Here is a 13,765-nt window from a genome sequence, read left to right on the forward strand (position 1 = left end):
CCCCGGTCGGGGAAGATCCCACATGCCGCGGAGCGGCTGCGCCCGTGAGCCATGGCCGCTGAGCCTGCGCGTCCGGAGCCTGTGCTCTGCAACGGGAGAGGCCACGACAGTGAGAGGCCCGTGTACCACAAAGAAAAAAAAACGTGGGGTTTTTCACGCTTTTGATAGTCTGGGAGTTGTAAGCGTCAGCCGTTTTGGCTCTCTGAGGATTCATTCTCTTCTTGAGGCTCCTGCGTTCTGATAGTGGGTCACAAATGCCTGTCAGCCTTCTTTTTCTCCCCTAAAAAAATGCTGCTTTCTCCCCCACCTCCTGGGCCCTTTACCCAGCAGGCTTGGGAAGAGCCAGGACAGCACGACGGGATGGGACAGAGGCCTGTCATTGACCAGAGGAGCCCCAAGCTCGGGATGCAGCTGCGGGGATGGTGGAGCCGGGGTGCTGGGCGCCTGAGCAGCCATTCAACACAAGCCTTCTCTGCGGGGCCTGTCCCTGCGGTGGAACCTGGAGCCGGTTCTTGGGTGTCACGGCTTCCGGGAGGCTCTTCCCTGCCAGCTGGGGGTGGCGACCCTTGAGGGCACTAGGGCTTCCGGTTCTGCAAAGGCCATCCGCTGTCCATGGCCTAGAGCCGCCTTCCTAATCGCCTGCTGTCTGTTCCCCAGCACGTTCTCCTACTTTGACCCACTGGACTAGGGTGACAGTCCTGTGTAAAGTCCCGGCAAGGCAACACGAGTGCCCGTAACCCTTGCTTGCACTGAGCCGCTTGACGTGGGTGTTTGGAAGCAGTGGGTTAATGGTGACCTGTAAAATACGGTGTCCGGTCTCCTCTCACCCAGCCCCACCGATCAGGCTCTTGGGCCTGGAGGCTCTTGTATCCTTTTCCCCCAAAAAACGGAGAGATGCATACAACTGGGGGAAATCGGGACAATAGCTGTAGTTCCTTAATATGATTATATATATGCAGTCATTTACTTACGTGGCATGGTATTGTGGTTATGTTGCAAAAGATTAAAAAAAAAAAAAGAATCCTCTTCTTGGATTAAAAAAAGAAAACTATGTGATAGATATTCCCAGTGGTCCAGCCAGGCTGGGAATGAGGAGTGGGCAGAGATGAAACAGGATTGGCACCATCCGATGGTGGTCGTAGGTGTCTGGCGGGCACGTGGGGCTCACGACACCCTCCCGTCTGCCTACGAGGGTGTGTGGACTCTTCCGCATTAAAGGGGGAAAAGGAAGGCCCGTGCTTTCCTGCGGTCCGGTGCACAGCTCCGGATAGAAAGCACTGTGAGCGGGCCATGGAGGCTCTTCCTGCCTCGTGAGGTGTGCCTGGTCCTTGGGGACGCTGGGCTTCTGGTTCTGCATAAACCAGCCTGTGTGCAGCCTGGAGCCGCCTTCCTAACTGCTAACGGTGTTGAGTCAACCTTTGTTGAATGAAGCGGGGAGGAACCCGTGCTGCTTTGGTCTCCCCAGAGCAATGCCCGGACGCTCCGCGGCGTGGCCGTGACACCGAGAGGCCCTGTTTGAGCGGCCTGGTGGTGAGTCTGTCGGACCCATTAGAAATGGGGGGGGCGGGGCTCACGTCAGCCGGGAGGAGGGCTGTCCCTCTAGAGCCGCCGGTGAGCTCGGCCGTGGAAGCAGCTGAGGGGTGGAGGTCAGAGACCTCCCTCAGAAGGGAAGGTGGACACGCTGGCTGGCCTGCACTCCCTTAGCCGAGGACCCAGGGTCCTCCCTGCCGTGCCCGAGGGCAGCCCGAAACTAAAACATCTTCCAGGAAAGGAACAAGTGAGCAGCAGAGCCATAAAAGGCTTCCGTCTGTGAAGCCTGCCCTGCCCTTCATTTTTCCAGCTGCTGAACACAGCCATTTGGGATGGTTCCTCAATCCGGAGCTTCCTGGCAGGGTGTTATTACACTCACCCACCCGACGCCCCTCCTTCCAGAATGCTTATGGAACACCTGCTGGGGGCCCGCCGAGCTCATAGCTCGTGAGGAGGGGAGGCAGGGTTTCTGGAGCACAGGTCAGCCGCAGAGGGGAGGGTTCGGTCACTTGCGGACGAAGAGGAGGCAGGTGCCGCCCCGTGGTTCCAGCTCTCTCCAGGGCATTCCTGGGGGCAGGGGGCCGAGTGACACAGTAGTAGCCGCTCCCCTTCAACCTTCCTGGGGTGAAGGCGGCCAGAGCCGGAGGCCCTTGGCTGGGTTGGCGGGGGTGGGGCGAGGGTGTGCTAGGTGGTCCCCCGGGTCGTCGTCTGCTCCAGGTCGCCGGCACGGGGGACGTGGGGTCGGCTCTGCCTTCCGGGGAGCCGTCAATCAGGTGCGCCACATCTCCGCCGCCCACCAGCACGTGGCACAGAGGCACGGGGACACGCCTGGCCCACAGCCCCGTCCGCACACAGCGGCCTTTCACCGGGACCACGGTCTGCTAGCCGAGCCCCGGCCCCCACCCGCAGACGCCTGCTGGGGAATGTGAGGACCTACTGTAATCCACCAACAGGATGATGAGCCCCTCAATAATCGAGCATTTGAGAGTTTGTTTTATTGCTATTGTCACCGTTAGGAGTAACAGCCTGCTCTCATGGTAGCAGAGGCCAACGTGACTAATATTTAATGGATGACATACAGCACAGCTTTTTTTCCTGGATCTCGTCTAAGGAAGATTTCACTAAACAGTTCACTACCTTTTACTAGGACCTGGAGCCCGCTGTGGCTCGGCCTGGGGGATCTGAGTGAGTGAGAGGTTGGCAGTGCTCTCAGGAGCGCCGGGCTTCGGTGCCCTGTGGGCTGGTGCTGGCTGGACTCGCTCTGTGGTGCAGTTGTGGAAACGCTTTCAGGATGAGGTTGTTCTCACATCCATGCAGACTGCCTCCCAGAGAAGGAGAAGGCAAATGAGTCTCTGGCCGTTGTGCTACTTTACCCTCCGGAGGCAGGGCACAGAGCTGCTCTGCCTGAGGGCCGAGCCCAGAGTTGCCAGGGGGGCGACATCAGCAGAGGACCCGGATCCTGACGCACTTGGGGTGCGGCAGCCCTGTGGTCCAGCTGCCTCCCGAGTCCCCTGGCGAGGGCTGGGTCCTCTGTGTGTGTGATCCCATCTCCCGGAGGCAGCCTCCTGGTCCTTGCCTGCCGGGCCCCGGGAGCCTTTGGCACTTGGGTGGAAGCCCGGGGCCCGTGTGGCAGGCAGTGCCCGGCTGCCCTGCCATCTCTGGTTTTCTTCAAGGCTCGCATTTCTTTTCTTTCCTCTTTCCAGGGAGGGCTGTGCGCTTGCTGTTTTCCCTTGTGGGTCCCATCTTAATGAAGGTCTGAAGATAGATCTGGCCTTCAGTCGAGATCTTTCCCCTCATTCTCAGTGGGTTCTAGACAAGGAATTCCCCCTCCTGGTGAGGGGCTGAGCCGGCCTGCCTTTCTCTAAGGCTTTCTCCTGACCACCTGCCCTTGGTGCCTAGGAGTCCCTGTCCCACACCTGTGGTTCTGAGACCTCCCAGGAGCTGGCTCCCAGCAGCCCATGTCCTTCTTAACGTACGCTTTGGAGAGTCCCGGTGGACACCATGGGACACCAAAGAGCCCCATACGTGTCGGCATTACCTTAGGTGTTCGCTGGCAGAATTTCCTGTGCCAGCAGCAGTTAGAGGGAACGCCTTGGTGGGCTCTCATCAGAGCATCTGATAACGAGGAGGGAAAACTGGAACCTTGATGCTTTTCATTCCCAGTGTCCAGCCACTCTAGGTGCCACCCCTACCCCAAGTCCAGACACAGACTTCCCTTTGGATGACACAGCCCATGGAAGAAGCATCCATTTCTTCCACGTGTACTGCAGAGACCAGATTTGGGTTTCTGAGAAAACTCTTGACAGTCACTTATGAGATTGTGATTGGAATTCTCTGGAAGCGAGACCCCCCTTCTCATGGGTAGGTGGTCCAGGTACAGGCGTTAGATAGCCTTGGGGGCTGACCGTTGAGGACCTGTCTATCTAGGATTTAATAACCTCGGGCTGTTGGCATCATTTAAAACCCGGGCTCTTGGGCTTCCCTGGTGGTGCAGTGGTTGAGAGTCCGCCTGCCGATGCAGAGGACACGGGTTCGTGCCCTGCTCCGGGAAGATCCCACATGCCGCGGACCGGCTGGGCCCATGAGCCATGGCCACTGAGCCTGCACGTCCGGAGCCTGTGCTCCGCGACGGGAGAGGCCCTCATACCACAAAAAAAAAAAAAAAAAAAAAAAAAAACCCGGGCTCTTGCTGAAGAGCCGAGGGGCCCTCTCGCAGGCAGGGGTGTAGCGCACTGTGGCCGCATCCTGGCTGCCAGCGTGTGCCCCGGAGCTGGGGGGCCATCTCCATAGATACCCACTGTCCTGTCCTCCTCTTGCCTCCTCTGGGGACCTTTATCCCCAGAAGGCAGTTTTCAGAAGTGGGTGGCAGATTTTAGTTGGAAGAGTTTTCCTCCTGACTCTGCTTCCTCTTGCTGGAGCAGTGACGAGTTCTCTCTCCCCTGTGGGACTATGGCTACACTCCCGCCAGGGTGGTCCTTAGAGAGAGAGAGAGAGAGCCCGGGCTGGACAAGGTGATTTCCACTTAACACTGCAAGGGGCCTTTTTGGCGAGACAGTGCATGCAATTCCTACCTGTCATCACTGTTAAATTCTAATAAAGATAAAAGTATTTCATTTCAGAAGGGGGAGGGCCCGCATACCTCAGATGCATAATCTCGGCACGGGTCAGATTTCCACCTGCCTCTCCCTGGACAGACTTATCAGATAGCACCACCCTAATTGTGTGTTCTCTTTCTCCCCACCCTCCCTTGTTGCTCTCCCTCCCGCTCCCACCCCACCTCCGTTTCTGGATGTTTGGAAACTGCAGAACTCTGTCGGGAAACAAGATCAAGTCCGTGGCTAAGAGAGCGTTCTCAGGGCTGGAAGGTCTGGAGCACCTGTGAGTACCTTCCGTGACCCACAGGCCCGCCAAACGTGGCTGCCGGGGAAGTCTGCGAGCAATTTAAAAGCATCTTTGTAAACCGAGAAACAGGCTATTTGGAAACGCCAGCTGCTTCCTTCTCATTATAAGTCAGCTTCAACTTTGGCCTTCGTTTTGCCTATGCCAGAAACGGTTACAGAACATATGGCCACTCGGTGTTCAGATAAATACCGTCCTCCTGCCTGGCCTCCCCATTGCCTGGGCCTGCTCAGGCCCTGGGCTCCCTTCCACTTCCTCCAGGACCCTTTATACTGCTAAAGCAGCGCAGCAGTGCTGAGTACACGTTGGGTTTAACTGGGAGGTCCCTCCTGGTGTGTTCGCCTCTGAGAGCCTGGGAGGAAGAGGACGGAGCCAGCCCGGAGATGTCCGTGTGTCACCAACTGAGGCGGGTGCCTCTAGTACTTGATTCTTAGGGTATTTTGTCTTTGAATCAAGTGCGACCACAATTCTGTTGGGAAAGTTCTGCCTGTGGACTTGCTGAGCGGGCCTTGGCTTAGCTTTGATGCCACCCTTAAGGCTGGCTCGTTCCGGAGTTACTGCACGTTGTCAATGTAGGTGAGATAATAGCCGCTTACAGTGGCCTCAGGACAGGACACGGGTGTCTGGCTAGTGCCCGTGGTTCATTGGCGAAGCCTGGGCCGTCAGGAAAAATCCCTGAGCGTCGTGGCTCAAACTCGTGGCTGACTTGAAGGGCACCTGGAGTTTCTTTGCCTAAGTAAAGAATGTTCTTTTTCAGCAACCTTGGAGAGAATGCAATCAGATCTGTCCAGTTTGATGCCTTTGTGAAGATGAAGAATCTTAAAGAGCTGTAAGTACCCGGGATTCCATGGCCCTGGTTAACATGAGTAGAGGATTTCAGAGTAAGAAGTGCCTTAATTGCATTATGCTTTATTTTATATAATAGTTGTGATCGTTTATAGTTGTTTGTAAGTTCAATTGTCTTTTTGAAAAAAATGCCCTCCGGGGGCTTATTCTGAATCAGGGGTCAGTATACTTTTTCTTACAGGACCACAGTAAATATTTTCAACTTTTTGGGCCACAGGGCCTCTGCCACGACAACTTGACTCTTGTAGCAGAAACCAGCCATAAATAATACATAAACGGATAGGTGTGGCCGTGTGCCAATGAATTCTTATTTACAAAAACAGGCAGTGGGCCTGCAGGCTGTCGTTGACTAACCGCTGCTCTGGATGATGTGAAACGAACTCTCTTCTGTAAAATGGATAATCATCCCTTTCATTACGTCAAGGACAAGTGCTTCATCTTCTAGGGGTGCCTACAATGAAGGGCCTGCATTGAGAGGGGCTTCTTAAAAGGTCGGGGTGGGCTGTGAGCAGGGCAGAGCTCTCCACGGGATGGTGACACGTACCGTGGGATAGTGAGGAGACGCCCAGCCCATGTGTGTTCCCAGGGCCCCCGTGGTGTTTGTGGGCCGTGATGCTGCCGCTGCAGGCTTTCCGTGTGGGCCCTTGGGCGACAAGGGTTAGAAGAGCTTGCCTGTGTCCTAGTCTCTGGCAGAGGAGCTCATCTGAGTATTCAGGTAGCAACACCCAAGTTTCCTTTCTTCTTCCTGTACGTGAATCCGATTCTGCAGCCAGTGAGTTTGAGCCATAATGTTTAGTTCCCTAAAGGTGCAGCTTTGGGTTCCTACAAGTGCTGAGAAAATCGGACACGCCGATGGCTGTCTTTGCACCCTGAGCTCATCCTCGTTCCTGCGGCCAATCCTGGTGGACCCTCGGTGGCGGCGGGGAGGGGAGGAATGGGGCAGTAGGGGGGGTGCAGTCCCCATAGTTGGAAACCAAAGCAGGAAGAGGCCCCGGTGACGTTCCCTGGGGTGAGTGAGGGGGAGGCGAGGTGGACGGGCCCTGGCCTCATGACGTTTAGTGTCCTGCGAGATTCAAGTCTGTCGAGTCGGTGCCCTTTCTCATAAGGGTCCTGATCTTAGAACGGGAGTTCGTGGAAGGATGGACTCATGGATAGATATGTGATAAAGCAGGTATCACAAAACATTCAGATTTTACAAAGTGGTGAGTCTGTGAGTGTTCACGGTGCAGTTCCCTCCAGCATCTCTGTCTTTGAAACTTTCCAAATAAAATGTTGGAAGTAAAAAAGATCCAGTTAAAGGGAAGAGAGAGAAAGAGAGCAGGACAGGGAGAGAAGATTTTCCTTTGGGCCTCCTAAAGACTCAGGTTTCCTGAGACACTTTTCTAGTTGGGACTAACTGGGCCCTTCCAGGTGCTTGGATCCCCTCCCCGGCAAATGCATCTGTGTGGTTCTGGAGGCTCAGCCTTGGCCCCCTGCCTAGGCTTCCCATCAATCGCTGCATGTACCCAGCTGGGACTGGCCGTGGGCCCAGTCCTCTGATGGGAGAAACGGTTAATCCCACTTGGTCATTTTCTTCCCCCATTGGATCAAGGCAGGTTGTGCTGTGCACTTAGTCATCCTCTGGGTAAATTTCCACAAGCGATGATTAGAAACACATTTGGCGTTGGAATCATGAAAATGTGCGATAAAAGCCAGCGGAGTGCCGGGATGGCTGCAGGCGGGGGCCCGGAATGGCCGTGCCTGTTGGCGGCGGGAAGCTGCAGAGCCTTGGGGTCACCGGCGATCCCCGCTCTGGCCTAGGCTTGGTCTCGGAGGTGATGTGTGCATGTGGAGGGGAGGTCGATGTCCCACCGGGTGCCTCCGTTTCTCTCCCTCCGTCCCGTTAATCCTACCTCATTCTTTAGGACAGCCTTCTGTCCGCCCCGAGTACCTGCCATCTTCTGAGGTCTGGATCCCTCGGTGTGAGGAGGGTTTCATGCAGAGGAGGCAGGAAATTCTCTAGGGAGCTCGGCCAGCAAATGCCCTGAACACATGATGTGAGGCTTAACCCTTTCCAAACACATTTCTGATCAAGGATAAACGTCAGATTTGTTTTCTCCAGTTTGTTCCTGTGGTTCAAATGAAATATGTCCCTATCCCCGACATAAGGGCCCAAAGTCTCCCCGAGATGGCCAGTGTCCTCCCCTAGACTTCTGTGTGTAGTGCCCAGGCCTTCCCGCAGAAAGGGGCAGGCACCTCAGATGCCCCTTGATGGGAAGCCGTCGGTGCTTCTGACAGGGGGAGAGCCCCTTTCCACTCTTCGCCTGGGCTCGTGAGTTCTCCTGTGCCTGGCAGCAGGCTTCCCAACCACCACATAGCCTGCCCTGGGAAGCTCTCCAGAGGCCGCTGTGATGCAGCCATTTCTTCGCGCTCAGCTGTGAGGGCCCGTCCGCCACCTACAGTAACTCCTCAACAGAGCCTCTCTCCACGCATCGCTAAGCGCGGCCCTACCGCCCATCAAATACAAAACCTAGGGCTGATTGTAAGGTCTAATATGGGCAAGCATCCCAGGTATAATGGCTTTGAGCTCTTTCAGTCTTGAATGAGCACTTCCCAAAATTATTTGGTTAAAACGCCCAGCTCATTTGGGAACAGTGAAGAACAGGAGCGAAGAGCAGAGTCTATGTAATCTCGTCTGCCGTGGGTTCTCTGCCTTCAGGCTCATTCTGCCTTGCTGTTTACTAGTCTGATGGTCTCCCTGCTCATTAGAAGGTCAGAGTGAAATAAAGAACAAGAAAGGGGCCTGAGGAATATGGTGGGGGGGGGCTTGCTCTAACAGTGGCCCATGTGACGTGTGGAATTTCTGAGCATCCCGGTACCCCTTTTTTGTCACCATGTACCCGGGACAGTTTACTCCAGGGAAGCACATGTAATAAGTCCTGTGTCCATCCTCGTGCCGGCCTAACCTCCGCTCTTGAGCTCACAGCCCGAGGTCTTCCAGGAACACGGCAGCTCAGCCCCTCAGCTGACTTATCTTCGAGTGACTCCTCAGGAAGGAATGTCCGCTGAGATGGCGATTCTGATTTCTGGTGAAAAAGCTGATCCTCAGTTGCTGAGAAATGAAAAAGAAAATATTCTCTGTTTGGGTTGGAGCCTCACAAAACCCAAGTTGTGCGTTCTCATGCTCCCCGGGCAGTGGCAATTAACTCACAGGCACTATTTAGGGAGCGGAGCCGAATCCTGCCGGCCTCCTCAATAGCGCTGGTGCGGAGATAAATACACAAACAAGAGGGGAGCACGCCCGCGAGGCTGACATTTGGATGCAAGAAAACACGCAGCTCTGCCAAATGAAAACAGAGCAGCCATATAGAAAAAGGAGCCCTTCTCGGGGCTTGTTTCGGACTTTAGATCCGAGTCTCAGATTGAGCTTGGACGCTCCAAGTGGCTTATCGGGGGGTGGGAAAAAGCAGAGAGGAGGCTGTGCTACTCCTGTCTGTGGGATGGTCAGAGGCCGGGAGACGGTGTCCCTGGGGTCACATGAGCACAGTGGCTGTCGTGGAACACGTGTGAACTCCAGGTGGCTGCTACTTGAAGTGCGGCCCTTAGACCAGCGGAGTCGGCATCACCTGGCGGCCTGTTGGCGATGCAGAATCTAACCCACTGAGGCAGAAGCTGCATTTTCTCACAGTCTCCAGGTAGACTGTACTTACCGCTCTAGGTCGCAGGAGAGGAACCGTAAGAAAGAGCATCTCCCATTCAAGCTTGCTGAGTTTCACGGCAGAAGCTGATAGCGGAGGCGATGGGTCATTCCGGGCACACAGGCAAGTATCCCTTCTTTGCGGTCACACTTCACATGACCCTTTTGTCTTGCTTTCAGCCATATCAGCAGCGACGGCTTCCTGTGCGACTGCCAGCTGAAGTGGCTGCCCCCGTGGCTGCTGGGCAGGATGCTGCAGGGCTTCGTGACAGCCACCTGTGCCCACCCAGAGTCACTGAAGGGCCAGAGCATCTTTGCCGTGCCGCCAGAGAGTTTCGTGTGTGGTAAGCCTGTCTTTGTGATTTTTTTTTTTTCCCGCAAAGGGTAAGGAGGCCAGGAGGCTTCACTATGGGAGTGATTCCTGTGATCAGAGTCAGCCCTAGCCCATGGTTACCCATCAGCTGCTGGATACGATTATTTCCCACTGAAACCACACGTAGTGTTTACGGTGCCGTCGCCTCATTATGTGGTTCTTGGAGTGCGTGCGTTTAATCAGGAGCGAGCATGAGCTGCTTCAGTTACCCGGCAAATAATCAGTTACAGGAAGATGGCTGTGTTGTTTCAAGACAGCGCTGGTGCCCGGATTTAGCTGTGAATTTACTCAGCATAGGAGGCTGGGGTTTTCCTGTGTGTTTCTTTCCAACCCCAAGAATGAAAGGTTAAATACAGGAAGAATGAGTCCCAGGAGAACAGTTGCTGTAGTAAAAATAATTCCTTCACGTTGACTTGCACTCTTGCTGTGTCTCCAAAGCACTGGAATCGGCACTGGTAGCTTTAAATTCTTTTCTTCCTCCTGACTGTTGGCATGCAGGTCTTGCCACCTTTCGGACCAGGGGTGGTCGGGATCCAACTCTGGCTGCAAAGAGCACAGAAAATGGTGAGCATCTGAACACAGAGACACACGCACATAGACAATCACACGTACGTGCACACAGGCACCACACACCACACTCAAATAGTGATGACGCAGCCTCGTGGTCAGTAAGATGGGTTCAAAGAACGAGATGAATTTTGAGTTGTTGCTGGTTTCTGCTCTCAGCAGGAGCGAGGGTGGCATTCCCGGGCCTGACTGGAGCTGCTGGGCAGGTGTGCGTCCTGCTGCCTTTCATCCCTCTGGTCTGCCTTGAGCCTTGGGTGTGATATTCCCAACCAGGGGCTCCCGTAGGGTCTGGGGACCCGAGTGGGCCACTTCTCTGTCCTACTTTTTGGGCACAGCAGTAGCCAGTGTGCCTGCTGACATCAAGATACAGGTGTCCTCCTTCCACACACCCACTCACCAGCACCTCCATCACTTCTGAGAGCAGGCTTGCTTTCCTTTCTCCTGACCCAGTCCGGCAGGAAGCCTTAAGAACACTATCAACGTGGTAGCAGCCCTGCCAAATCAGCTGTCTTTACTGTCATCCTCATGGGCACTGCACGTGGCCCCCCCATTGCCTAGGATGGAATAGCCGTGCCATCCATTGTTCCTTGGGTTTCTGGTCCCTGACCATTCTGTTGTCACAGAGCTACCTGAAATTGCACTTTCTGCCCCTCCGTCCTGTCTCCTGCCACAGGGCATAATCTCTCCCTTTGGATATGAGCCACGGCAGGACTTGGGACATGCTGCCCCCAGCCTCCGGCCTGTGGCCCTGGCGTATTCTGAGATGCAGCCGTTTTGACACATTTCTCAGAGCCACCTCCACATTTTCACTCAGGCTCTAACCCAAACAATCATCAAGTACTAATGGGAATCATGAAAACACTTGGCAGGAGATCAAAGTTTCAAGCTCTGTGGGAATCTCCCACTCCTTTTTTATAAAATGGAAGTATAACCCCTTCACGCCCACTAGGCTAGCTAGAATCAAAAAGTCAGATACCAACAAGTGTTGGTGAGGAAGCCTCCTACGCTTTGGGGGAGGGGAATACAACGTGGCATAGCTGCTTTGGAAGACGGTTTGGAAGTGTCTCAAACAGTTAAACGTAGAGTTACGATACCACCCGCCAATTCCACTCCTAGGTAAATACCCAAGAGAAACAAACTGTACGTCCACGTCAAAACTTGTACATGAATGTTCACAGCAGCATTACTCATGCTGGCCAAAAAGTGGAAATGACCCAAATGCCCATCGGTTGATGAATGGGTAAATAAAATGTGGTATAGGCATACAATTAGGACTACTATTAGGTCATAAAAAGGAATCAGTCTTACAATATAGATGAACCTTGAAATATAAGGCTAAGTGAACGAAGTCAGTCACAAAAGGCTGTATGTTATATATGCTTCCATTCGCATAAGATGTCCAAAATAGGAAAACCTGTAAAGGTAGAAAGTAGATAAGTGGTTCCTTAGGGCTGGGGAGGGGTGGAGGGAGAGGGATGATAGCAAAAGGTACGGAGGTTCTTTCTGAGGTGGTGAAAAATGTTCTTAAAGTTGACTGTGATGATGGTTACACATATTTGTGAATATACGAAAAACCGTGAAATTGTCCACTTTAAACAGGTGAATGATATTGTAAGGAAATTATATTTAAACAAAGCTGTTTTTTAAAAGAGAAATATAATTTACATATAAAATTCAGCCCTCTAAAGTGTACAAGTCAATGGTTTTTAGAATATGGAACAGTTGTGTAACCCTCACTACTATCTAATTACAACATTTTCATCACCCAAAAAAGAAACCGCAAAACCATTAGCAGTCACTCTGTCTCCTCCCCTGGCAGCCACTCCTCTACATTGTCTCTATGATTTACCTATTCTGGATGTTTCATACAAATGGAATCCTACAATACATAGTCTTTTGTGACTAGCCTTTTTCACTTAGTGTAATTTTTTTATCATGTATTTTTAGTACTTCATTACTTTTTAAGTGGCTGAATAAATATTCCATTGTATGGGTATACATTTATTTAGCCATTCATCAGGTGGTTTCCACTTTTTGATTATTATAAATAATGCTGCTGTGAACATTGCCGTACAAGTTTTTGTGTGAAATCTCTTGGGTTCTATACTAGGAATGGAATTGCTGGGTCATACGGTAACTCCATGCTAAACTTTTTCAGGAGCTGCCAAACTGTTTTCCAAAGTGGCTGCGCCATTTCGTATGCCCCTCAACAATGTATGAGGAGTCTGATGTATCCCCATCCTTGTCAACACTCGGTACTGCCTTTAAAATTTTACCTATGCTAGTGGATGTGAAGTGGAATCTCACTGTGGTTTTGTTTTGTTTTTATAACTCTTTTTTAAAATTAATTTATTTATTTATGTTTGGCTGTGTTGGGTCTTCATTTCTGTGCGAGGGCTTTCTCTTAGTTGCGGCAAGCGGGGGCCACTCTTCATCATGGTGCGTGGGCCTCTCACTATCGCGGCCTCTCTTGTCGCGGAGCACAGGCTCCAGACGCGCAGGCTCAGTAGTTGTGGCTCACGGGCCCAGTTGCTCTGCGGCATGTGGGATCCTCCCAGACCAGGGCTTGAACCCGCGTGCCCCGCATTAGCGGGCAGACTCTCAACCACTGCGCCACCAGGGAAGCCCCCTCACTGTGGCTTTGATTTGCATTTCTCTAATGCCTAATGATGTTGAGTATGTTTTCACATGCTTAGTGGACATATATGTATATCTGCCGTGGAAAAATGGCTACTCAAATCTTCTGCCCATGTTTTAATTGGTCATTTGTCTTTTCATTGTTGAGTTATAGGAGTTCTTTATATATTATGGATACTAGATCCTCAGCAGATATAAGGTTTGCCAATATTTTCTACCAATCTGTGGCTGTTTGTTTTTTGTTTTTTTCATTTTCTTGACATTTGAAGCACAAAGGTTTTAAATTCTGATTAAGTCCAATTTCTTTCTTTTTTTTTTTCTTCTGTCACTTGTACTTTTGATGTCATATCTAAGAAACTGTTGCCAGAGACAAGGTCACAAATACTTACATCTATGTTTTCTTCTAAGAGTTGTACAATTTTATTAGCTCATACATAGTCCTCCGATTTTGGTCTTCTAGTTGAAGACTCTTCTGACTATTATGGTTCCCTCCCATGTCCCCATAAAGTTTGGGGTCAGCTTGTCATTTATGCAATAAAGACAACTGGGATTTTGAAATAGGGATTGCATTGAACCTCTTGATTAATCTGGGGAGTATTGCCATCATAATAATAAGTCTTCCCAATCTGTGAACATGTGATGTCTTTCCATCTTTTTTTTTTTGGCAGTACGCGGGCATCTCACTGTTGTGGCCTCTCCCGTTGCGGAGCACAGGCTCCAGACATGCAGGCTCAGCG

General features: G+C 52.3%; 1 protein-coding gene across 3 annotated transcripts in view; it reads left to right on the forward strand.

The window, feature by feature from the left end:
- LRIG1 (leucine rich repeats and immunoglobulin like domains 1) overlaps positions 1 to 13,765 on the forward strand; it is a 120,103-nt gene that overhangs the window by 93,781 nt on the left and 12,557 nt on the right. For all 3 annotated transcript variants that reach the window (XM_028479768.2, XM_024123956.3, XM_028479769.2), the window contains 3 exons: positions 4,837 to 4,908; positions 5,687 to 5,758; positions 9,632 to 9,795. In XM_028479768.2, coding sequence (XP_028335569.1) covers positions 4,837 to 4,908; positions 5,687 to 5,758; positions 9,632 to 9,795 — 308 coding nt within the window. The remainder of the gene's footprint in view (positions 1 to 4,836; positions 4,909 to 5,686; positions 5,759 to 9,631; positions 9,796 to 13,765) is intronic.

Source organism: Physeter macrocephalus, chromosome 18 (assembly GCF_002837175.3).
Source record: "Physeter macrocephalus isolate SW-GA chromosome 18, ASM283717v5, whole genome shotgun sequence".
NCBI classification, from domain to species: domain Eukaryota; kingdom Metazoa; phylum Chordata; class Mammalia; order Artiodactyla; family Physeteridae; genus Physeter; species Physeter macrocephalus.